Source organism: Mustela nigripes, chromosome 7 (genome assembly GCF_022355385.1).
Source record: "Mustela nigripes isolate SB6536 chromosome 7, MUSNIG.SB6536, whole genome shotgun sequence".
Classification (NCBI taxonomy): Eukaryota; Metazoa; Chordata; class Mammalia; order Carnivora; family Mustelidae; genus Mustela; species Mustela nigripes.
In genome coordinates, this window is record NC_081563.1 from 88,465,355 (window position 1) to 88,492,713 (window position 27,359).

The 27,359-nt window shown below is 35.1% G+C and overlaps 1 protein-coding gene across 2 annotated transcripts in view; it reads left to right on the forward strand.

Annotated features, from left to right (window-relative positions):
• Positions 1-27,359, forward strand: part of GCC2 (GRIP and coiled-coil domain containing 2) — a 55,888-nt gene that overhangs the window by 7,054 nt on the left and 21,475 nt on the right. For both annotated transcript variants that reach the window (XM_059406382.1, XM_059406381.1), the window contains exons 5-13: positions 775-879; positions 1,633-4,098; positions 5,014-5,083; positions 6,456-6,556; positions 6,651-6,749; positions 14,420-14,539; positions 18,846-19,010; positions 19,560-19,664; positions 20,305-20,467. In XM_059406382.1, the coding sequence (XP_059262365.1) occupies positions 775-879; positions 1,633-4,098; positions 5,014-5,083; positions 6,456-6,556; positions 6,651-6,749; positions 14,420-14,539; positions 18,846-19,010; positions 19,560-19,664; positions 20,305-20,467 (3,394 nt within the window). The remainder of the gene's footprint in view (positions 1-774; positions 880-1,632; positions 4,099-5,013; positions 5,084-6,455; positions 6,557-6,650; positions 6,750-14,419; positions 14,540-18,845; positions 19,011-19,559; positions 19,665-20,304; positions 20,468-27,359) is intronic.

Below are 27,359 nucleotides of genomic sequence, written 5' to 3' on the forward strand. Positions count from 1 at the left end.
CTAGTTTGATTTTTAAGTAGTTGTAGTATTAATTGTGCTTTTTAATTTTTTCCTTGAGTTACTGAAGCTGTATTTTTCCACCAACTTTTATTCCTTTCACTTCACTTTTTGTTATTGTTGCCAAATAATTGTTCATAATATTCTAACTATTGTATCTCTGATTTATATGTAGATATGTTTTATTTTTATTTTTATGATTGTGACTTATGTCTTCTCTTGGTCAGTCTTATTAGTTGTTTCATTAGCATTTTTTTTTTCAAAGAACTGACTCTTGATTTAGTTTCTGTTTCATTAACTTCTGATCCTGTTTAATTTCTGCAGAGAACAAACCTGTCTCTGAGGAAGACAAGACACGGGTGATTTCTTGCCCATTATTCTAACCACTTCCTGTTGAGATTTTCAACCTATCCCCAATTTTTTAATCCCATACATTATACTTACCTTAACAGTATCTGGGGCCTCCAGTTTCCGAGCATTTAGTTTTCTAGAGTATTTGCCAGCTTCTTATATATGTTTCCTTGTAAAGGTACTGTAAGTTATACTTTTCCTCCTTCTAATTCAGTTCATCCTTCACTTTTCAGTTTTCAAAAAATATGGTGAAATTTTCCATACCCTCACCTCTTTTCTCCTTTTCTCTTTGTTCTTTTGTGTAGACCTTTTTAAGTCTTTTATCCTTACGTTAGTGTGGTTTGGAAAAAGTGAAGAGAAAATTATGCATGTGGTCAATCCATCATATTTAACCTCAGGCAAACAAATCATCCTGTTCCAAAACAGGCATTGACTGAACGTCTGGATGCCCTTCTTCTGGAAAAAGCAGAGACTGAGCAACAGTGTCTTTGTCTGAAGAAGGAAAATATTAAAATGAAGCAAGAAGTTGAGGTAAGGTGACCATTTGAGGTTAGTTTTTTTAATTTGTTAACTAACATAATCATGAATTTTAGAGCTAAGACCTTAACAAGCATCTGATCTGATGACTTAATAATTTATAAGGAAACAAATTGATAGCTAAAAAAAATAAGATCACCTGGCTACCTAGAAGTGGACCCAACATTGTTGCATTGCTTAATCTTCCTTATTGCTATAATGTCATTCTTTATTAAAAATTAATAAAGATTACTTATTTTGTGAAACAAATACTTAAGTATTTGTTTCAAGTACTTAAGTAACAAGTACTTAAGTAAACAAGTACTTAAGTAAATTGATTCTCACACATACTCTAAATATCATTATCTATTCAGTTCTAAGATACTGGGTCTGGGCTCACTTTCTCCAGAAGTTCCTTATTATTTTATTCAGGAGATACTAATTAGAGTCTTGACTTAATGCAACTTACATAATTATCACTTTTTAAAAGGAAATTAAACTCCGATTTCTTATTTCTTAGTTACTACTTTGTGTTATTTTTTTTTTAGTCATTACTTTGGATAGCATATTCAGTACTGTTGATATGCAGTATATTGTCATACTTAAGGTAGTCACAGCCTGCACAGACTTCTTGGAATCTCAGTATCATATTTCTCTATGTACATTTTTGCTCACTTCCTTTTTTAATTGGCCTGTGGCTAATATTTTTCCTGAAAGCAGGTGTTTCTTTTGTCTTAAATAATTGTTGTGTGCTTGTGTTTATAATAGGATTCTATAACTAAGATGGAAGATGTACATAAGGAGTTTGAAGAATCGCAAAGAAACTATGTGAAAGAAATTGAAAATCTGAAAAATGAATTAGTGGCAGTACATTCCAAGCATAGTGAAGATAAAGCTAGCTTGCAAAAGGAACTGGAAGAAGCAACCAAAAAACAGTTAGAACTTTATGAACAACTTAAATTTCAGGGTGACTCTGAAGATAATGTTAAAAAACTACAAAAGGCGATTCAGAATATTAGGCCAGCCTTTGAGGAGCAAATTTTATGTCTGCAAAAACAATTAAGAGCTGCCACAAATGAAAAGGAAAAAGAAATTACTCATCTCCAAGAAGTCATTGAGGCTAATTCGCAGCATTACCAAAAAGATATTAATAGTTTGCAAGAAGAGCTTTTGCAGCTGAAGGTTACACATCAAGAGCAGGTTAAAGAATTGATGTGCCAAATTGAAGCATCTGCTAAAGAACATGAAGCGGAAGTAAATAATTTAAACCAGTTAAAGGAGAATTTAGTCAGACAATGTGAGGCAACTGAGAAGGACATTCAAGAGAAATATGAATGTGAATTAGAAAACTTAGAGAATGCGCCAAGTGCAAACCATGAAAATCAGATGTGTCCTTTGGTCTTACAAGAGGATGCTTTTGTAGAACAAGTAGTAAACGAAAAAGTCAAACATTTAGAAAATACTTTAAAGGAACTGGAGTCTCAACATAGTATCTTAAAAGATGAGGTAACTTATATGAATAATCTCAAATTAAAACTTGAAATTGATGCACAACATATAAAGGATGAGTTTTTTCATGAACGGGAAGACTTGGAATTTAAAATTAATGAATTGTTGCTAGCTAAAGAAGAACAGAGCTGTGTAATTGAAAAATTAAAGTCTGAACTAGAAGATTCAAATAAACAATTTTGCTGTACTATAGAACAACATAACAAAGAAGTACAGAGTCTTAAGGAACAGCATCAAAAAGAAATATCAGAACTAAATGAGACATTTTTGTCAGGCTCAGAAAAAGAAAAATTAACATTAATGTTTGAAATACAGGGTCTTAAGGAGCAGTGTGAAAACCTACAGCAGGAAAAGCAAGAAGCAATTTTAAATTATGAGAGTTTGCGAGAGATTATGGAAATCTTACAAACAGAACTGGGGGAATCCGCCGGGAAAATAAGTCAAGAGTTTGAATCAATGAAGCAACAACAAGCATCTGATGTTAATGAACTTCAGCAGAAGCTCAGAACTGCTTTTAATGAAAAAGATGCTCTTCTTGAAACTGTGAATCGTCTCCAGAGAGAAAATGAAAAGTTATCCCAACAAGAATTAGTACCAGAACTTGAAAGTACCATAAAAAGTCTTCAAGAAAAGAATGAAGTATGTTTAGTTAGTCTCAGTCAGAAAGATAACATGTTACAAGAACTTGAAGCAAAGATAAGTTCTCTTACTGAGGAAAAAAATATTTTTGTAAGTAAAATAAAATCTTCTCATAAAGAGATGGATAATCTCCATAAAAAATATGAAGAGGAAGAAAAATTAATTAAAGAACTTAGGGAAAAAGTGGAGCAAACTAGCCAGTACAACAGTGAACTAGAACAAAAGGTAAATGAATTAACAGGAGCACTAGAAGAAACTTTAAAAGAAAAGGATCAAAATAGCCAAAACCTAGAGAAGCTTAAGATTCAATTAAAAACTATGTCTGAAGACAAAGAAGCACTGTCATCTGAAGTGAAGTCTCTTTATGAAAAAAATGAAAGATTAAGTTCAGAAAAGAATCAGTTAAATAGGGATTTAGAGGCTTTCCTGTCCCAAAAAGATTTTATGCTTAAGGAACACCTTTCTGAATTAGAAAAGAAACTTCAGTTAGTTGTTACAGAACGAGATAATTTAAGTACACTGCTTGAAAATGAGCATGTTCAGAAGTTATCTGTCAAAACTCAGTTGTATGGTTTTCTTAAGCAGATGGAGTCCAAAATTTCTGAAGAAAACAAAGAGCAAGATGTCACGAATGTTCTGCAAGCTATAGGTGAATCCTTAACTAAAATAAATGAGGAAAAACACAACTTGATTTTTCAATATGATAAAAGAGTAGCAGAGTTAGAGAAAAAGATTGAGTGCCTTCAAGAAGAAAACGTGGTTCAGTATGAAGAACTTCGGTCTTTACTAAGAGACCATGAACAAGAGAAAGTTCTCTTAAGGAAAGAGTTAGAAGAAACACTGTCACGTAAGGAGGTGTTGCAGTCAGATCTTCTAGAAATGAAGAATGCTAATGAAAAAACAAGACTTGAAAATCAGAATCTTTTAAGTCAAGTTGAAGAAGCCTCTCAAAAATTATGTAGCAAAGATGAAACCCATGGTGTAAAAGAACAATGTTTTGTAAAGGAACTTGAAAATCTGAGGCTGTCACTAGAACAAAAAGAAGCTGAATTAGAGGATGTGAAAGCAGAGTTGTTGTCATTAAAGGTATTATTATTTCAATTTTATTAATTTAAATAAATTCTTAATTCTAGTCCTAGATTCTACAAAATATGTACATTGAATTTTTATTTGAAGTTAGAAGTAAATTTTCATCAGTTAAGCTCAAGTGACAATTTTCTGAAAGTACATTACATATTTTCATGTTGTATATCCTTTGTCCACATTGGTCACTTTTTATTTTGATCACTTTAGAATCTTGATCTTGCATAAGATTAAATGATTAAGGGGTTAAATGTCTTGGTCAAAATCATCCATCCAGTCACCATCAAAAACTAGAACATGAAAAGAATTTCATTCTTGTGTGACATACATAATACTTTTTTTTTTTTTAAAGATTTTATTTATTTATTTGTTAGATCACAAGTAGGTAGAGAAGCAGACTGGGGGTGGAGGCGTGGGAAGCAGGCTCCCTGCTGAACAGAGAGCCCAATGCGGGACTCGATGCCAGAACCCCAAGATCATGAGCCAAGCCAAAGTCAGAGGCTCAACCCACTGAGCCACCCAGGCGCCCTACATAATACTTTAATTCTTAAAGAGCACTGTTGAGCAGGAAACTGGGCTATTGCAGTGTTTAACTTCAGCCAAAATTTTAGATTTTTCTCCAAAAATTTATGAAAGTATGATGAACTATAATCATTTAATCTTTTCCTTATTGCATTATGTGTTTTATATGTGTCAGGTTGTTCATCTTGGCCTTGGATACTACTGGTTTTTTTTTTTATAGTAAATACTGTATGCATGATAAAGTCAGTATTACCTGGTCTATCAAGGTAAGAAAAAGACTTCATCAAATTGCTTTTTATGTGAATTTTCTTTAATGAGAATATTTTCATGCATGACATGATAGTTCATCATGGGGATTGAAGTGATTTTTTTTCTTGTTTTTCCTATAAAATCTAGGATACCTTAGAGAAATCACCTGTGGAAAATAATCAATCTTCTTTAGTAAAAGAGCTGGAAGAGAAAATAGGTAAGTGTGGTTTTGCCTATGACGTTGCAGTGAATTACACACATTCTTCTAGTGTTAGAGTCTATTAAGAAATGTGGTAACCAGTTAATGAGTTGTTAAATCTTAATAACTAGCTGTCTCTTTCTTTCTTTCTTTTTTTTTTTTTAAGATTTTATTTATTTGAGAGAGAGATCACAAGTAGGCAGAGAGGCAGGCAGAGAGAGAGGGGGAACAGGCTCCCCACTGAGCAGAGAGCCCAATACAGGGCTTGATCCCAGGACCCTGAGATCACGACCTGAGCCGAAGGCAGAGGCTTAACCCACTGAGCCACCCAGGTGCCCCTAGCTGTCTCTTTCTAATGTCCCCATTCTTGCTTCTTTGCCATCTGCTTGCCTTCCCTTCCAAAATCATATCCTATGTAATCCTATGTAATTTCCTATGTAATCCAAAGGACTGATGTGACTCCCTTTATAAATGGTTCTATGATTGTCTTGGGACTTTTCATTGATTTAGCAAATTTTGTTTGAAGGCCAGGCTATGGTAATAGCAGAGTGACTAAGATGCAGACCATGTCTTCAGAGAGTTCAATGCCAGAAGGGGCTGTCATTGCAGTAGTTTGAGGTGTGGACAAGATACAGTGCTGGCACTACAGGAAGGCAGGATTAACTGTGTGTCTTGAGTTAGGAAAAACATCACAAAATAGGCTATACTTTCGTTGTGTCTTGAAGAATGAGATATTTGACAAGAGAAGAGGCAAGAGGGAACAGGCGCACGTATGTTAACATATATAACATCAGGGAGCATACCAAGAAATTCCTGAGGGAGAGGAGTCCCATCACAAAAGCAGTAGAACGTGTGCAGAGCAGTTGGGACTTTCTCCTAACGCATCTTCATCAAACTAACATTATGGGTTAGCTATTTTATTCCCCTTTAGAAATGAAGAAACAAATACTTTTAAGTGTTAAGTAATGTGACCATAATGCTTCAGTTTAGTGCCCAGTTAGTCTGGTGGGGGAGAGGGAGAGGAGGAAGTTGAAGATTTTATGATGAATCCTATTTTTCTTGTGGTGGATGATTGGAGCAAGTAGAGTTAGATGAGATTAGGAACTCAGTTTGAGACATGTTTAAATAACACCCCAAATGGAGATGTCATGTAGATTGCTAAATATGCAGGAAATGAACATTTTTTACATTGTTTGCCTTGCTTAGGTAATGAATAAGCTTTCACTTTAAAAATATTAATATTTTTGCTACTTATTTCAGTACTTTTAATTCCAGATTACAGATTTTATGTTCCTGATTAAAGGTTAATTTCTAAGGCCAAAGTAAGTAAATAATTTGGATTTTTTTCCCGTTAGAGTTCATGTATAATTCTTTCATTTTGTGTTTTTAGGATATCTGGAAAAAGAATCCAAAGAGAAGGAGGAAAAAATAAATAAGATAAAACTGGTTGCTGTGAAGGCAAAGAAAGAACTAGATTCTAGCAAAAAAGAGGTAAGGGGACTTACAAATGCAAGATTCAAGAATCTTACATGTTAGAAAATTTAATTTTTCTCTCCGTAAAAAACTTACCATATATTTAAAATAGGCTCAGACTCTACGGGAAGAGCTAGAATCTGTTCGATCAGAAAAGGATCAGTTGTCTACTTCCATGAGAGATCTCATTCAAGGAGCAGAAAGCTATAAGGTAAAAGTAGTTATTTTAATAGCAAGTTATGTTTGTAACTTCTAAATTAAGGAATATTATTAGAAATTTAAAACTCTTGTCCATAACACAGTCACCTTGTACTTTTCAGTGAATCCTTTTTTTCTGTTGTTTTTGTGTAATGTGGTAGCATCCTAGTATCAAGATTTTAAGTGTCTAAGCTTTAAAGTTCTTTCAAGCTATTATTTTTTAAAACTAAAATTCTGTTTTGGGATTTCCTAATAAAATAAGTAACAAAAAAGATGGCTATTATTACTGTTATTATTTTATATTCTGGCCAAGTGAATAAATTGAAAGCTCAAATAACAGGTTTAAAAGGAAAATGAATGAATTATTTGGAGGTAATAATGCTTGTCAACCTAACATGAGAATCTATTATAAAAATATAAAATGAGACTGTAATGACATCATTAACTGTAAAATAAAAACCATTGCGTTCTTTTATGTATCTATTCAGCAAATATTTGTACAGTCAGGCCAAATACTGAGTTCTAGGGAGATGCAGCCAACCAAATACACTAATTTCCCTCCCACTTAGGACTTAAATTTCAGTGGCAATAATAGACAAGTAGACCAAAATTTAAGAAACTTACTGTGTAGAACAATAAAAGAGGGTGGTAGGGATAAAAGGATAAGTGGGACTAATTGAACGAAGAAAATTCCATAGTAGCCAAAAAATAAAATTTTGGAAGAACGTTAATGAGAAAACTTGGCCTTCATGAAGAAAACTGCAAAACACATATATGGCAACTATTATTATTTGAAATACTAGTTTTCAGGTTGGTTTATATGCTCCAAAACAATTTCACTAAAAATCTAGGATTTTTTTTGATCGGGCAATCTTGATAATTCTAAGTTTCAAATGGAAAATACGCTTATAAGAGTAGTTAATACTTTTTAAAATGAAAAAGGAAAATGGACATCTTGATTTAGCAGATGCTAAAATTTTATTAGGAAACCATAATAAAGTGATACAGGTCTGATATAAAAATAGGACATTAACAGAAGATACAGAGACTTCTATCTGACAACAAATGCTTCTAGGCCAGGCTCCCTTCTAAGCACTTTACTTTTCTTTATCACACTTAATTCTGGAAAGAACCCCAAGAAATATGTTACTAACGTTGCCAGGTTACAAGTGAGAAATCCAAGGCAGAAAGAGATTAAGAGACTCAAATCACAGAGCAAGTAACATAGTAAAGCCAGGATTGGATTCAGGCGGTGTGGTTCCAGATCTGTTCTAATACCAAACTTGGTTGGTATACTAGACTTTGCTACATACTATTCCAGTGAAATTTGAAAACATAGAAGCCAACAAAGAAGGAATTAAATAACTACTTCAGAATAATTGAGTCAGATTTTTACTTCACTCCCACACACCAGAATAAATCCTAGATGGATTTAAAGAATTTTGTCAAATGTGGAAGGGATTTTTAAAAACCTGGTATAAGACACTTAAATCATTTGAGTGCTGGATATGAAATACATTTTCTTTCTTAAAAACTTAAAGCAATTAAAGAAGTTACAAAGAAAAAGATAGACTGCACTATAATAAAATATAAAATTAACATGAAAATATGACAAGAGATTAATATCCTTAATATATAAAGGTATCTAACAAATTCATTTTTTAAAACACTTATTTGAAGTTTAAATATAGGCTTATTTGTCTTTTATGAGCCATTAGTAGCTTGCTTCTTTCAATTTTAGGAATCCCATAACGTATTTTATTAATTTCCTGCATGGGTGGACCAGGTATGCCAAATTTTTTGTTTAAAATATATATTTCAAAAGACTGAAAAAAGAACAGACTATCAAAGAACTGTGAGACAAGAACTGAAAGTGTAACTGCATTATGAGAATACTCATAGGAGAAGAAAGACATGCCTTTCAACAAACGTAAAAAGTTCTTTGGAAAATGGTACAGGTCAGACTCAGAAAAGGCAACACAATATTGAAGAAGAACAAAACAGGAGGATTAATCTGACCTCAAGACTTAGAATAACACTACAGTGATCAAGACAGTGGCTTTGGTGAAAGAATAAATAAATAGATCAGTGGAACAGAATAGAGAACCCAGAAATAGACCCACATAAATATAGTCAACTGTTCTTTGACAGTGGAGCAAAGATAATCTTTTCAACAAATGGTGCTGGAACAACTGGACATGCACATTCAGAACAAATGGAATCTAGATACAGACCTTGTATCCTTCACAAAAATTAACTCAAAGTGAATCACAAACCTAAATGTAAAAACATAAAACTGTGATATGCCTAGAAGATAGAAGAATGAAACCTAGAAATGTGGGTATGGCAGTGACTTTTTAGATAGAACACCAAAGGCATGATCCATGAAAGAATTGATAAGCTATATATACTTCATTTAAATTACAAATTTCTGTTCTGTGAAAGATAATAGAATGAGAAGGCATAGACTGGGAAAAAATACTTGCAAAGGACATATATATGGTGAAGGACTGTTACCCCAAAATACACAAAGAACCACTGAAACTCAACAGTAAGAAAACAGAAACCTGATTTTTTAAATGGACCAAAAACTTCACCAAAAACACACTAAAGATGATAAAGAGATGGCAAATGAGCATATGAATACAAATGAAAACAATGAGATAACCTATAATCTCATATCACACCTATTAGAATGACCAAAATCTTAAACATCAACACCATCAAATGCTGACAAGGACTTGGAGCAATAGGAACTCTCATTTGGGAACTCTGGTGGTGATGCAAAGGAGTAAGTACAGCCATTTGGGGAGTTTTGCAGTTTCTTACAAAACTAAAGCTACTCTTCTTACCATACAATCTAGTAGTAACCATTGATATTTACCCAATGCAGTTGAAAACTTATATCCACACAAAAATCTATACATAGGTGTTTATAGCAGTTATATTTATAATTGCCAAAATTTGGGGAAAACCAAAGTAGTCTTCAGTAGGTGACTAGATAAGCTGTGGTACATTCAAACAGTGGAGTATTATTCAGCACTAAAAAGAAATGAGCTATCAAGCCATGAAAAGGTGTGGAGGAAACTTACATGTATACCACTACTAAGCAAAAGAAGCCAATCTGAAAAGTCTATATAATGTATGATACCAAATATATGACATTCTGGAAAAGGCAAAAGACGGTTGAAAAAAAAATCAGTGGTACCCAGGGGTATGTGGGAGAAATGGATAAATAGGTAGGGGGCGGGGAATGGAAAAAGGAGAAATGGAAATAGGTGGGAAAATCCTCTATAAATTTTTAGCTTATGGTACTGTCTCTATGATAATCTGTAATGGTGGATGTATGTCATTTTTTAAATTTGTCCAAACCTAGAGAATGTATAACACCAAAAGTGAACCCTAATGTAAACTCTGGATATTGGAGGATGACATGTCCTTGAAAGGTCACCGGTTACAATAAATAGACCACCATGGTGAGGCTTATTGCTAATGTCAGAGGCTCTGCATTTGGGGTGGAGGGGTAATGGGAAATCTCTATACTTTCCTCCTAATTTTGGTGTGAAGCTAAAACTCTAAATTTTCTCAGTCTTTGTGTAAATTGAGTAAAAATGAGTTCCATTTGTGATGAAACATCAAGATTTAAGATTAAATCAGCAATGCTGATATGTTTAAGGATGATGATCATTAAAAGCAAAACAAAGCTGGAAACATCACATCTGGACTTCAAGCTATATAACAAACTGTAGTCATCGAGACAGCGTGCTACTGGCACAAAAACAGACACATGGATCAATGGAGAAGAATAGAAAACCCAGAAACAGACCCACAACTAGCTGGTCAACTAATCTTTGAGAAAGCCGAAATGAATACTCAATGGAAAAAGTCTCTTCAACAAATGATTTTGGGAAACCTGGACAACTTACAAAAGAATAAAACTGGACCACTTTCTTACACTATACACAAAAATAAGTTCAAAATGAATGGAAAACTTAAATGTGAGACAGGAAACCATCAAAATCCTAGAGGAGAACAAAGGCAGCAACCTCTTTGACCTCAGCCATCTCAGCTTCTTACTAGACATCTTGTTGGGAGCAAGGGAAACAAAAGCAAGAATGAACTATTGGGATTTCATCAAGACAAAAAGCTTCTATGCAGAAAAGGAAGCAACAGAACTAAAAGGCAGCCTATGGAATGGGAGAAGGTATTTGCAAATGACATACCTGGTAAAGGGTTAGTATCCAAAATCTGTAAAGATCTAATCAAATTTTAAAAAAAAATAAATAATCCAGTTAAGAAATGGGCAAACATTTTTCCAAAGAAGACATCCAGATGACTGGCAGATACTTTTTTTTTTTTTAAAGATCTTTATTTATTTGTCAGAGAGAGTGCCCAAAGCACAAGCGGGGGGGAGCGGCAGGCTCCCCACTGAGCAGGACCCTAGGATCATGACCTGAGCCGAAAGCAGAGTGAGCCACCCAGGCATTCCTAGCAGATATGTTCTAAAAAGTTGCTTAACATCAGTCATCCTCAGGGAAATACAAATCAAAACCACAATGAGATGCCACCTCACTCTTGTCAGAATAGCTAAAATTAACAAATCAACAGATGTTGGTGAGGATGTGGAGAAAGGGCAACCTCTTAAACTGTTGGTGGAATGCAAACTGATGCAGCTACTCTGGAAAACAGTATGGAGGCTCCTCGAAAAGTTAAAAATAGAACTACCATAATACCCAGCAATTGCACTACTAGGTATTAACCCAAAGACTACAAAATTAGTGATTCAAAGGGGTGCATGCACCCTGATATTTATAGCAGCATTATCAACAATAGCCAAACTATGAAAGAGCCCAGATGGCCATTGACAGATGAATGGATAAAAACGATGTGGCGTATATATACGATAGAATGTTACCCATCAGAAAGAATGAAGTCTTGCCATTTGCAACGATGTGGGTGGAGCTAGTTTATTGTGCTAAGCACCATAAGTCAGAAAAACGCAAATACCTTATGATGTCACTCATATGTCAAATTTAAGAAACAAAACATGAACAGAGGGGAAAGGGAAAAGACAGGAAAGCAAACCATAAGAGACTCTTAAATGTAGAGAAAAAACTGAGGGTGGGTGGGGGACAGGCTAAATGAATGATTAGTATTAAGGAAGGCAGTTGTGATGAGCACTATGTATTATATATAAGTAATGAATCACCAAATTCTACACCTGAAACTGATTTTACCATATGTATTAACTAGTATTTAAATAAAAAATGAAATTTTTGCACTACTGGGTATTTACCCTAAAGATACAAACGTGGTGATCCAAAGGGGCACGTGCACCCGCATGTTTATAGCAGCAATGTCCACAATAGCCAAACTATGGAAAGAACCTAGATGTCCATCAACAGATGAATGGATCAAGAAGATGTGGTATATATACACAATGGAATACTATGCAGCCATCAAAAGAAATGAAATCTTGCCATTTGCGACAACATGGATGGAACTAGAGCGTATCATGCTTAGCGAAACAAGTCAAGCAGAGAAAGACAACTATCATATGATCTCCCTGATATGAGGAAGTGGTGATGCAACATGGGGGCTTAAGTGGGTAGGAGAAGAATCAATGAAACAAGTTGGGATTGGGAGGGAGACAAACCATAAGTGACTCTTAATCTCACAAAACAAACTGAGGGTTGCTGGGGGGAGGGGGGTTGGGAGAAGGGGGGTGGGGTTATGGACATTGGGGAGGGTATGTGCTTTGGTGAGTGCTGTGAAGTGTGTAAACCTGGCAATTCACAGACCTGTACCCCTGGGGATAAAAATATATGTTTATAAAAAATAAAAAATTTAAAAAAATAATATGTAAAAAAAATGAAATTTTAAAAAAAGAATGATAATCACTTTTTATTAAAAACAGACTTGTAACTGAGCTCCGTTAGGCTCCTTAGGGAGCATCAATATTAGGATGCTAAGTAAATTTGTGGATTACTTACAAATTTGGCCAATTTCTTTTTTCAGTGTTCATACCGCTTACAATAATCATCTTTATTAGTTTTTTTAAAGATCTAACATGCAACAGTTCTGAAGGGATGATAATTCGTAATTACTTTTTGCTGATTATAGTCAGAATTTCCTGTAGAGAGCCATTATTTACTAGAGACTGCTTTGGTATTCAATTTTTGCAGCCCTTGACAACTGTTAGAACCATAGCAAGTAAAAACAAAGACGACCAGCATAAAGAGCATAAAGAGCTCTGATCTATAGAGTTAAAGGAATCTGCACAAATACAAAACAAGCATGGAATCTTCTCTCTGTGGAAAAGAACACAAATGATTTCTCAGTATGCCAGGATGTAACAGAATCCTCAGACAAATAAACATGGACAAACAAATTTTTAAGCCAGATGCTAGATTCCCAATTCCTGCCTTTGTCACAAGATGAGTAGACCATAAAGTTGAAACCCAGATTCTAACACTCAGCTACCAGTGTGGAGAACAGTTGATTATATATAAATCAGAATTAGAAACAAAATTAGATTTGTCCAAGAATCAGATTTGGCGGGGCGCCTGGGTGGCTTAGTGGGTTAAAGCCTCTGCCTTCGGCTTGGGTTATGATCCCAGGGTTCTGGGATTGAGCCCCACATCAGGCTCTCTGCCGCGGAAAGCCTGCTTCCTCCTCTCCCTGCCTGCCTCTCTGCCTACTTTTGATCTCTGCCTGTCAAATAAATAAATAAAATCTTTAAAAAAAAAAAAAAAAGAATCAGATTTGGCAAGCAGGAACCAGAAAGAGCATATAATTGTCCACACGAGACCTCAGAGGAGACTGGGAGGGGGAGCAAAGGACTCAAGAGGTCCTGGTTTGGATGAAGGCCACTTTTTAGGCTTCCCAAAATAAACTTTCAAAGAAAACTCAGATTTTGTTATTCTGCACACAAATTCATTTATGTGAAGAACAAGTCAGTAGTTCTTCAGGAACAAAAGTGAAAACGGGATTTGTAAGGGAGAAAAGAGAGGAAGGAAAAAAAAATCCCACTTACAGTCTGGAAACAGTGAATCTCATGTACATATTTTGGAGGATAACCTGATTTGCTAGTATGTCATGAAAAGGCCAGTCTGGGCACTTTGTTCTTGAGTAGGGGCAAACCAGAAATATTAAAGAAAATTCTGTTGGTTTTAGAGTTCAGAAAATGTTAAACATTTTGTCACAGAGTTTAAGAGACTGTTTTTATAAAATATCTTCCCATGTTCTTCCATTAGCACTTCTGCCTTTTATTAGGCTGGGCCTGAAACATTTCCCTCATCAGAATTCTTTAGGTAGAAGGCAACCAGGTTAAACTTTCTCTCCTCCTTCTCTAAATGTTGCTCATGTTTCAGAAGTTTATTTTTGTTGATGACTAGAATATTTAACTTGCAGATACTATATTGTATAAATGTAAAATCCTTTTGCCCTTTAATAGTTCCCCCATACTAAAAGTCATCTGAATTATACTAATTATATAATGACAGTTAGCTACTCAACCAAATGTTGAATTTAAATATTTTAAGCTTTATTCATAAATGTTCTCATGGACTCGTGAACTCAATAGACTCATAAATGTTCTTTCAAGATGGCTTGATAACATAGTCTGACTGGTTGAATGTATAATAATTGCCTGAAGTTAAATCCTTTTGTCTTTTTTTGAAGAATCTTTTATTAGAATATGATAAGCAGTCAGAGCAGTTGGATGTGGAAAAAGAACGTGCTAATACTTTTGAGCATCACATAGAAGACCTTACAAGACAATTAAGGAATTCAACTTTTCAGGTAAAATTTTTGAGATATAATTGACATATAACATTATGTTACTTTAGTTTCAGGCAATACAATATCATGATTTGTATATAGTTAATACCTGTCACCATACATAGTTAATTTTTTCTTGCAATTAGAATTTTAATATTTTACTTTAAGGAAAAAAATTTTTTATTACTTCATCGAGATCAAAAGCTTCTGCACAGCAAAGGAAGCAGTCAACAAAACAAAGAGGCAACCCACAGAATGGGAGAAGTTCGCAAATGACAGTATAGACAAAGGACTGATATCTAAAATCTACAAAGAACTCCTCAAACTCAACACACACAAAACAGATAATCACGTCAAAAAAATGGGCAAAAGACATGGACAGACACTACTCCAATGAAGACATGCAAATTGCTAACAGACACATGAAAGAATATTCATCATCACTAACCATCAGAGAGATTCAAATCAAAACCACATTGAGATACCACCTTATACCAGTTAGAATGGCCAAAATTAACAAGACAGTAAACAACACGTGTTGGAGAGGATGTGAGGAAAGGGGAATCCTCTTAAACTGTTGGTGGGAATGCAAGTTGGTACAGCCACTTTGGAAAACAGTGTGGAGGTTCCTTAAGAAAGTAAAAATAGAGCTTCCCTTGACCCCGCAATTGCACTACTGGGTATTTACCCCAAAGATACAGATGTAGTGAGAAGAAGGGCCATCTGTACCCCAATGTTCATAGCATCAATGGCCACAGTCACCAAACTGTGGAAAGAACCAAGATGCCCATCAGTGGATAAATGGATAAGGAAGATGTGGTCCATATACACTAGGGAGTATTATGCCTCCATCAGAAAGGATGAATACCCTACTTTTCTAGCAACATGTTTGGGACTGGAAGAGATTATGCTGAGTGAAATAAGTGAAGCAGAGAGAGTCAATTATCTTATGGTTTTGCTTATTTGTGGAGCATAAAGAATAACACAGAGGACTTGAGGAGATGGAGAGGAGAAAAGTTGGGGGAAATTAGAGGGGGAGATGAACTATGAGAGACTGTGGACTCTGAAGAACTAACTGAGTTTTGGAAGGGAGGGAGTTGGGAGGTTGGGTGAGCGTGGTGGTGGCTATTATGGAGGGCACTTACTTGCATGGAGCCCTGGATGTGGTACATAAACAATGAATTCTGGAACACTGAAAAGAAATTTAAAAAATAATTTTTTTTATTGTGTTATGTTAGTCCCCATACAGTACATCATTAGTTTTTGATGTGCTGTTCCACGACTCATTGTTTGGGTATGACACCCAGTGCTCCATGCAATCCATGCCCTCCTTAATACCCATTACAAGTTCACCCATCCTCTCACCCCGCTCCCTTCTAAAACCCTCAGTTTGTTTCCTAGAGTCCATATTCTCTTGTGGTTCATCTTCCACTCCAATTTCTCCCCCTTCATTTTTCAGTTCTCTTAATGTCCTCCATGCTATTCCTTGTGTTCCACAAATAAGTGAAACCCTATGATAATTGACTCTCTCTGTTGGACTTACTCACTTATCAATCTCCTCCAGTCCCATCCATGTTGATACAAAAGTTGGGTATTCATCCTTTCTGATGGCTGAGTAATATTCCACTGTGTATATGGACCACATCTTCTTTATTCCTCTATCTGTTGAAGGGCATCTTGGCTGTTTCCACAGTTTAGCTATTGTGGACATTGCTGCTATGAACATTAACTATAGCACCATGCTGTACATTACATTTCATTATTTATTTATTTTACAAGTGTAACTTTGTACCCCGTGACTCCCTTCAGTGATTTCACTCACACCCCACCCTGTGCCTGTGGCAACCACATATTCTCCCCCTCTCTCTCTATGAGTTTAGTTTGTTTTTTTTTAATTCCACATATAAGTGAAATCATACAGTATTTGTCTTTCTCTTTCTGACTTATTTTACTTAACGTAATGTCCTCAAGGTCCATTCATGTTGTCACAGATAGCAAGATTTCATACTCTGTATGGCTTAATAATATTCTTTTGTATGATACACCACATTTTCCTTATCCATTCATCCATCAGTGATCACTTAGGTTGTGTCCTTATCCTGACTGTTGTTAGTCATGCTGCAATGAACATGGCTGTACATGTATCTTTTTGAGTTAGTGTTTTTGTTTTCTTTGATCAAATACACAGAAGTGGAACTATTGGATCATACAGTAGTTCTGTTTTTAATTTTTTGAAGAACTTCCCATACTATTTTCCACAGTGGCTGCACCAATTTACATTCTTACCAATGGTACACAAGTGTTCCCTTTTCTCAACATCCTTGGCAACACTTGTTTTTGGTTGGTATATTTTTTTAATAATAGTCATTCTAACAGGTATGAGATGATATTTCATGGTGGTTTTGATTTGCTTTCTCTAATGACCCATGATGTTGAACATCTTTTCATGTACCTATTGGCCATCTGTATGTCTTTGGGAAAATGTCTGTTTAGATATTTTTTCCGTTTTTAAATCGAATTCTTTGGTCTTTTGCTCTTGAGTTGTAGGAGTTCTTTATTTAGGATATTAAGCCATTATCAGTTACAAGATTTACAAGTAATTTCTTCTTTTCAGTAGGTTGCCTTTTCATTCTCTTGATGGTTTCCTTTGCTTTAAAGAAGCCTTTGAGCTTGATGCAGTCTCATGTGTTGATTTTTGTTTTTGTTGCCTTTGCTTTTGGTGTCAGGTTCAAAAAATCATTGACAAGACTAATGTCAAGGAACTTACTGCCAATCTCTAGGAGTCTTATGGTTTCAGGTCCTACATTTAAATTTTGTGCCATTTTGAGTTAATTTTTGTGTAAGATGTAAGATAGTAGTCCAGTTTCATTCTTTTGCATCTGTCCTTCCAACTTGCCCAACACCATTTATTGAAGAGACTATCCTTTTCTCATTGTATATTCTTGGCTCCTTTGTCATAAATGAATTGATCATATATACATGGGTTTATTTGGGGGCTCTTTTTTCTGTTTCATTGATCTGTGTGTCTTATTATGCCACTACCATACTATTTTGAGTGCTATAGTTTTATAATACATTTTGAAATCAGGGAGCATGATACCTCCAGTTTTGTTGTTCTTTTTCAAGATTGCTTTAGCAGTTTGGGCTCTTTGGTGGTTCTGTACAAGTTTTAGAATTTTTGTTCTAGTTCTGTGAAAAATACCATTGGATTTTGATAGGAATTGCTCTGAATCTATAGATTGCTTTGGTCAGTATAACAATATTTGTACTTTCAGAAAATATTGATTCTTCCAAACTATGAACATAGAATATCTTCCATTTATTTATGTCATCTTCAGTTCATTTCATCAGTGTCTTATAGTTTTAAACATACAAATCTTTCACCTCTTTGGTTGAATTTGTTATTAGGTATTTTTTTTTCTTTTAGATGCAGTTATGTGGGATTATTTATTCTTAATTTCTCTTCCTTATAGTTTGTTATTAGTGTATAGAAACACAAGAGATTTCTGTATATTGATCTTATATTCTGCGGCTCTACTGAATTCATTTATTACCTCTCGTATTTTTTGTGGAGTCTTTAGAGTTTTCTATACATACTATCCTGTCATCTGCAAGTAGAGTTTTATTTCTTCCTTTCTATAGCCCCCAAATAAACCCATGTATATTTAGATCCCTTTTCTTTTTCTTACTTATTGCTGTGGCTAGGACGTCTAACACTATGTTAAATAAGAATGGGAATCTTCTCTTGTTCCTGATCTTAGAGGAGAAGATTTTCATCACTGAGTATGGTGTAGCTGTGGTTGCATCATATATGGCCTTTATTATGTTGAGGTACATTCCTCTACACTCACTTTGTTGAGAGGACTTTTCAGGTAATTTTAAATTGAGTAAATGCAGATGTGAAAAAATGTAATAAGTGTATTTCGATTTCAAAATTTTGCATAAAAATTAAAATTAAATTCATTAAAATTAATAGAAGCAATTTCATTTTGTTCTTCCCATTGTTGGGATAAGAATATGATAAAAAACTGGCAACTTTCCTGTCTTATCTATTGCTCTAATCTCCACTCGCTGGGTGTTTTGGTTTGCTTTTTGTTTCTTTTTGCCTTTTCCTCTGCCAGTGCGCCTGGTCTCTTGTAATGTTTGCCAAATTTATTTTAAAAGTAATAACGTTTTAAACTTATTCTTGATTTTACATTATGTGGAATTGTTTTTGAAATCTTTATTTTTCATACCCTGCCAGTAATCTTATAATGTATCATTTTATTCTCCCTCCCCTATACATATTTTCTACATGTTTACAGTAGTGAATCATTTGTCATTCTAGTGCGAAAAATTAAATTCTGATAATGAAGATCTCTTAGCTCGTATTGAGACACTGCAGTCTAATGCAAAGTTATTAGAAGTAGAGATTTTAGAAGTCCAAAAAGCCAAGGCAGTGGCAGACAAAGAGCTGGAAGCCGAAAAACTTCAGAAAGAGCAGAAGATAAAGGTAAAAACAGTCCTGTGGGATTAGTTCATGTTATATAGTGATACTTTCATCATATTATTTAAGTGAAGGAAAGACTTTGTAATGAGTAACATTTGTGAATACAAGAGTTCATTAATTCCTTAATATATAATGTATGTCAGCTATGAAGTTGAGAATCCCAAGCTATGATTTTGGGATGTGTGTTTTTTAAATATTAAAAGATTTTCGAGGGGGGGCACTTGGGTGGCTCAGTGGGTTAAAGCCTCTGCCTTCGGCTCGGGTTGTGATCCCAGGGTCCTGGGATGGAGCCCCGCATCAAGCCCTGCACTGCATCAGGCTCTCTGCTCCGCAGGGAGCCTGCTTCCCCCTCTTTCTCTGCCTGCTTCTCTGCCTATTTGTGATCTCTGTCTGTCAAATAAATAAAATCTTTAAAAAATAAAAAAATAATAAAAGATTTTTGAGCTTTTTATATTACAGTATGTCAGATTTATTCTATAGACCCTTGCAATACATTTTTAATGTTGGTTTGTTTGGGGGGTGGAGTGGTGATATTTTTATTTTTAATTGCAGGAGCATGCCAGTTCCATAAATGAACTTCAAGAACTTCAACTGCAGCTTCGGAAGGAAAAGAAACAGCTTCAGAAAACCATGCAAGAATTAGAGCTGGTTAGAAAGGTAAAATAAAACACCAGATTCAAAACGCAGGTCAATATTCAGTGTTAAACAATTCTGATAGTTTAGAAAGGAAATATTTCAAAAATGAGGTTTTTGAGGAACTAACATAATCGTATATAAATTGTTAGCCTCGAAAGAATGAAAGTTTAAGATTTCTCTCAGTCCTATCTTCTCAGAAGAATCTAGGCTCACAGATGGTTTGATTCTTCATTTTTTTTTGTCCAGGATTGTTATAGGACACATGAAGATTTAATTAATGTCAAAAGTTGAAATTCATATTATACTTAAACCTTTGACTAATTTTTCTCTGCTTTATTCAAAGATGAGGTGTTTTAAGGGTTTTAAGGGTTGCTTAAATGTTAATGTTTTATAAATGAGAACTCCATGAGTAGAACTGTCAATTGTGCTTAATGAAAATTCTGATGAAATTTGATGAAAAGAAAATACTTTGTAAAAGTACAAAAATAGAAGGTACCAACTGTAGCTTCTTCATATATGTGTAAACTTACTGTGTTACAGAAAAGCATTAATAGAAAGTGTTTATTCCTTTGGCATAATTTACAGGTATGCAATTAGCAATATTATAAATAAGATTAACTGATCTACTATTATGTGGATCTTTTATTTCTCATACGTGCAGGATGCCCAGCAAACCACATTGATGAATATGGAAATAGCTGATTATGAGCGTTTGATGAAAGAACTGAATCAAAAGTTAGCTAATAAAAACAGCAAGATAGAAGATCTGGAGCAAGAAATTAAAATTCAGAAACAGAAACAAGAAACCCTGCAAGAAGAAATGAGTGAGTAAAACAAAATTTAATTTACCTTACCATAATTTCGTTATAATAGAATACAGGTGAGCAGTATTAGTTGTGCATTTCACCAGTCTTTGACTGCCAGCAGATCTTTCACACAATGCTAAATATTCTTAAGGACCAAGAGGGTTGTAAAACCATTTTTTGTTGAGATGTGTACAGTCTGTGTTGGTGCATAATGCAGTCATTTATGTAAACATTTCTTTGCTGCATGAGTGATACAAAGATTTTTTTTAAATGGTCTTGTCCACAATTTGCTGGTTGTCAGCAGAGTGGGATCATTTAAATAGCAGTGAAATCTTTTTTTGAAGTGATTATATTCCATTCTCTCCATAAGATAATTTCTAACTTCAAGCATCTAAAATTATATATCCCTTTAGGCACCCTTAAGCCACATCTCATAAATTGGTATGTTGTACCTTTGATTTTAATTCAGCTCAAAATATTTTAAAATTCCCTTTGGATTTCTTCTTTGACCCATGGGTTATTCAGAAGTGTGTTGTTTAATTCATTTAAAGGAATTTCACTTGTCTTTCTGTTAATGATTTCTGTCTGAATTCTTTTGTGATTAGAGAACATACTGTGTATGATTTCAGTCCTTTTAAGTTTATTGAGTTTTGTTTTATGGCCCAAAATAAGATTTCTTTTGGTGAATGCTCCTTAGGCACTTGAAAACATGTTCAGTATTAGTTGTTGGATAGTGTTTTAACTAATGTCAGTTAAATCAAGTCAGCTGACAATTCAGGTTTTCTATATTTTTAATGATTTTCTGACTACTGCTCTACCAAGTACTGAGAGAGATACATTGAATTTCCTGAACATAACTGTGGGTTTCTTTCTCTTTTCACTTCTGTCAGTTTTGACTTCATGTATTTAGGAACTCTGCAGTTAGCTACATATACATTTAGAATCATTACTTGCTCTTGGTAATTTAATTTCTCTATTACTGTGAGGTGTGTTTTTTATTACAGTTAATATTTCTTTTTCTAAAGTCCACTTTGATATTAATATAACCACTCCAGCTTTCTTTTGTTTCTTGTTTACATGGCATGTTTTTTTCCCATCCTTTAGCTTTCAACCTAAGTCTGTATTGTTTCTTTAAGATAGCATATAGTTGAGTCTTCCTTTTCTCTCCAAGCCGACAGCCTTTGCTATTTAAGCGGAATGTGTAAGTCATTTATTTTTAACATAATTATTTATGTGATTAGGTCTAAACCTACTACCTTGCTGACTGTTTCTATTTGTCTTATAATTTATTTCCTTTTTCCTCTTTTTCTGCCTTCTTTTCAATTGAGTAATTTATATGATGCCATTTTTATCTCCATTATTAGCTATTAGCTATACCTTTTGTTAGTTTTAGTGGATGCTTTAGGCGTTATGTCATGAACTTATTACAGATTACTTCTAAGTAAATTGTACCACTTCATATGTAGACTAAGATTCTTAGTAATACAACTTATTCCCCCTCTTTTGTCCTTTATGCTTTTTATCATACATTTTACTTCTACATGTGTCATAGACATAATAATTGTGTTATTTTTGTTGGAAGAGAGTTATCTTTTAAAGAGAGATCAACAGACCCAAGACCCACAATAGCTGTGTGTCATATGAAGGTTTTATTGAAACACAGCTTTGTCCATTTGCATCGTCTTTGGCTACTTTCCTGCTACTCAGAACGGTTGAGTAGTTGTAACAGAGACTCTATCACTTACAAGCCTATCATATTTATTATCTCACCATTTAAAATGTTTTCCAATCCCTGTTGGTTTTTTTAAAGATTTATTTATTTATTTGAGTGAGAGAGAGTATGAGAGGAGAGAATGTCAGAGGGAGAAGCAGACTCTCATCGGAGCTGGGACCCCGATGCGGGACTCGATTCCAGGACTCCAGGATCATGACCTGAGCTGAAGGCGGTGGCTTAACCAACTGAGCCCCCTAGGCGCCCTCCAATCCCTGTTTTAAAGAAATGAAAAACCAGAGAATTTTTTTTTTATATTTGCCCACATATTTACCATTTCTGGTGCTCTTCATTCATCTATAGGCAAATTTCATCAAATAAGACTTTCCTTTTGCTTGAAGAACTTCTTTTAATATATCTTTTTTTTAAGATTTTTTTTAATTTATTTGTCAGAGAACACAAGCAGGGGGAGCGACAGGCAGCAGGAGAAGCAGGTTCCCCGCTGAGCAAGAAGCCTGTTGTGGAACTCAATCCCAGGACCCTGGGATCATGACCTGAGCTGAAGGCAGACACTTAACCAACTGAGCCACTCAAGTGCCCCTAACATATCTTATAATGTAGGCTATAGGCATTGAATTCTGTAATGTTTTGTTTGCCTGGAAAAAAAGGTCTTCATTTTTGAAAGATAGTTTTGCTGGGAAGCATCTGGGTGGCTCAGGCAGTTAAGCACCCAGTTCTTTGTTTATCTCAGGTAATGATCTCACAGTTGTGAGTACTGAGCCTTGTGTTGGGCTCTGTGCTCAGTGTGGAGTTGGCTTCAGATTCTTTCTCCCTACCCCACTGACCCTCCCTGTACATGCAGTCTCTCTTTTTCTAAAATGAATAAATCTTTTTAAAAAAAAAGATAATTTTGCTGAGTATGGAATTTTATGATGTGCCTTGGTGGTTCTTTTTTCACTGTTTATATCCTGCTTGTGTTTTGTAGAGTTTCTTTGTTGTATGTAGTTTTTCTAGTTATCTTCAAATATATCATATTTTTCACCATTATTTACTTTACTGTTTTTTGGTCTAAATCCTCTTCCTTTTTTTCCCCCCCAAGACTCCCCATTACACACGTTAGACCACTTGATATAGTTTCATAGGTTAATGATGCTGTTTATTTTTTTCTTCACTTCCCTCCTCTTTTTACTTTTATTAAATAGAATATAGTTTCGAATCTAGTCATTTCTTATTATTAAATAGCCTTTAAATTCTCTCATCTTCAGGGTCTAATATGTTATTACCATCTAGTGATATTTTCACTTTAGATACTGTATTTTTCATCTCTGGAAATTCCATTTTGTATTTTCCATCTGGAAAATCCATTTGTATTTTCTTGTTCTTGTTTTTTGTTTTTCATTTGTCTTTTCATTATGTTCATGTTTTCCTTCAAATCCTAAAGAATATTCTATAACTTCTCATTCTAATTCTACTGATTGTATTTTTTCCTGTTATAAGTAATATTTTCCTGCTTCTTTGCATGGGAAATAATTTTTTAAATTGGTGTGAATTTTACATTGTTGAATGCTAGATTTCTTGTATTCATTTACAGAGTTAAACTTTGTCAGGTCATTTGTGGATCACTTTTATTCTTTAGTGGCTTGTTTTTCATCTTTTTTAAAACAAGTGTGGCATACACTTCCTATAGATTTAGTTCAGTCCCTCAACTAGGTGGAGAATCTTCTGATGTGTACTGAGTGCCTGTATATTAAACGAAATCTCTTTACTTTGGCCGGTGGGAACGATTTATAGCCTTCTGTGAGCCCTGGGAATTGTTCCAGTTGCAGCTCCGTATTCACTGTTTTTTCCCCAGCCATAGTTCTTTGCATCTCGTGAAGACTACTGCTCTATTTGGGATTCCCCTCCTGTTCCACAGTCCAGAAGTTGCCTCCAGACAGAAAGCTAGAACTATAACAGGGCTCACCTTATTTACCTTCTCAGAGATCACAGCTAGATTTCAGGAACTTTAATCTAGTTTGTTCAGTTTTCTAATTGTTTACAGCAGAAGGTATGTCTACCTCTTGTTACTCCCTCCTGAAGAGAAGCTGAGGTTCCATAAAATGATTTTCATTGGCTGCAAAGATATTACTGTACAAGATTTTAGATACATAAATGATGAGGAAATGGGATAAAAGGAAACATTGAGATATAGGATGCTATTGTAGGACACTATTGTGAAGTCAGATATAAGATGAAAACATAAAGTATATGTTTGTGTACTTTTGCTATCACTAAGGTCTCCATAAATTGGCTTTGAGCTTCCCAGAAGCCATGCAAATGTGATGCTTGTCAGCAACACAGCTTTTCCTGGTACTTAGATGTGTGAGAGAAGTTTTTTAAAAGACATTATTAATAAAAGGACCACTGTGTCATATGCAACAGTGCTCCCAGACCTAACTTAAATATCACCATGTATCCACAGAGCTTTTTGGAAAGCCCAGGCACAATTGTGAAGAATCAGAATCTTAAAAAGGTGGGGCCTTGAAATCTGTGTTTTCAAAAGTCTTATATGTGATTTTTGAAGTTAATGCTACCTTAGGAATATCAAACACCCAGAAAAAGCAAAATTAAAGCCACCATATCACCAATGTAAGAATCTATTTTACATATAAAAACAGACCATGAACTGGGAATTTTCAAATTCAAAGACCGATAGCCTAGAATGGTTTATAAAGTGAAACGAGGGACCCCTGGGTGACTCAGCTGGTGTTGGTTAAGCGTCTGCCTTCAGCTCAGGTCCTGGGACCAAGTGCCGCATTGGGCTTCCTGCTCAGTGGGGATCCTGCTTCTTCCTCTGCATGCTGCTCCTCCTACTTGGGTGCTCATTCTCTCTCTGTCTCACACACACAAATAAAATCTTCAAAATAAATAAAGTGAAACAAGCAAATTTAACCTTTACAATGATTGCTTATTACAGTGGGGGTTTTCCAGATGACAAGTCCACTTACTTTGCAGAATGAGCTAAATTTTCACTTGCGTGACTTAAATGGTTTTGTCTGCTCAGGCAATTTTCAAACCCTCTGTCCATTTTATATTTAATTTTAATAGAAACCACTGATAATCTGGACTTGTATTCTCAGTGGCATTTCCGCAATAAATAAAGTAGCACATCTCGCTTGACTACTTTGTAGTATTTCATTCAGCCTGTAGCCAAATCAGTAAAGGTGATTCCATGAATAAACAAAGCATTGAAGCCCCATATGCAGAATTCTGATGATCTACATGCATCCAGGGGGAAAATTTAGAATACTCAGGTAATTGAATGGATTGTAGAGTTTCCAGACAATTCATTATGCATATAGCTTTCATTATGCACATATCATATCTTCCAACTATTTTCTTGATGCAAATTGAATAGTAGAGCTCTAGGTTATATTTAGTGAATGTGTATATTTTTGATCATTAACTGAGCTGAAAGAGAAGCTATTGATACCCTAGAAAAACTAAAAAGGCAAGCTTTTTCAAGAAGGCCATCCATGTCTCATTGATAACTAAGTACAGAAATGAGTGGTACAAGCAGTGAGTGCTCTTTAAGAGTTCGGGGGAGGGGGGTGTTGCCTGGGTGGCTCAGTGGGTTAAAGCCTCTACCTTCAGCTCAGGTCATGATCCCAGGGTCCTGGGATCGAGCCCCACATCAGGCTCTCTGCTTAGCAGGGAGCCTGCTTCCCCCCACCTCTCCACCTAGTTGTGATCTCCTTCTGTCAAATAAGTAAATAAAGTCTTTAAAAAAAAAAAAAAAAGAGTTCAGAGGGGGAAAAGATTCTGTAGACTGAAACAATCAGAAGTTGGGGCTCAAAGTAGATCTTAAAGGTAAGGTTTGGAGAGAAAAAGCAGACTGAAAAAGGGTATTCCTTTCTGCAGCCATGAAATACAGCAAAATGAATGAGCAAAATGAAACATAGTATAATTTTAGAAGTCTTGACCCCTTGGAGTGAAAGACTTGACCTGTTAGGGAAAAGTGAAGTATAATGAGGAAGACATTTTTTTTAAGACTTTATTTATTTATTTGACAGAGAGAGAGAGAGAGAGATATCACAAGTAGGCAGAGAGAGAGGAAGGGAAGCAGCTCCCTGCCTAGCAGAGAGCCCGATGTGGGGCTCGATTCCAGGACCCTGGGATCATGACTTGAGCTGAAGGCAGAGGCTTTAACCCACTGAGCCACCCATGTGCCCCGAGGAAGACATTTTTGATCCAATTTGTGAAGTACCTGAAATCAACCAGAATATATTTGGGTCCTTTCTGAAGACAATGGAGAAAGATTGGTCTGCCAGCATATCAGATTTATTGGAATGGTATAGAATCTGTCAAAAGCCACCAGGCTCATGGGAGCAAAGGTCTTGGAAGCCTGAGTTAAGGAGTTGCAGTGGAGTAGGAAAAAGATAGGAATCATTGTGGACAATGTTCTGTGAAAAAAGAAAAAGAAATGTTGCCTAATAAATGAGCAACACACATTTAATCTGAAACCCCTCCAACATCTGACTTTCCACCTTAATTCTCATTACTCTCTCACAGATAGAGGACTGCTTATTTTTCCTGAGACATGATTTGTTGTGTTTTTCTGTAACTGTGTATCTCTTCTCTAAAGGAAATCTTTCATGCCCTCCCCCTCCTACCTCTTGCCCACCCTTTAGAATCCTTCCTAATCTTAAGTGTTTCCTGTTCTATGAAATTTTCCTTGTCCTTTGCAAACTTTGTCTAACCTTTAGCCCCTGTAGACACCCCACCCAGTAGCCTTTTGTATTTCTTTTGTAACATTTATGTTTTGTTTTATGTTGTTATGTGAAATATTATCCCCTAATTTCATTTTTATCCTTTGAGCTCAGGAACTAACTATATCTAATCACAATTCCTGGAGCACTTAACAAAGGTTTTGTGTATAGTTTGTGCTTTATAAAATGCTTTTCAGAATTGAGCAAATAGTTGCCCGGAAATAACTAAATTAGACTTATCATAAAAAGGCATAGCTAAAATAATATTCTTACAGTATACCTGTTCATGTTTACCAAGTAATAAGGTCTGTATACATGGGTTTAACTACATAAAGTTAATCATTGCTTATAAGATATTTTAGTAGCACAATTACATAGTGCCGATATAACTGGCCTAGACCAGGTGTCAAGCACACTTTTTCTTGAAGGACCAGGAAATCTTTCTTCATGG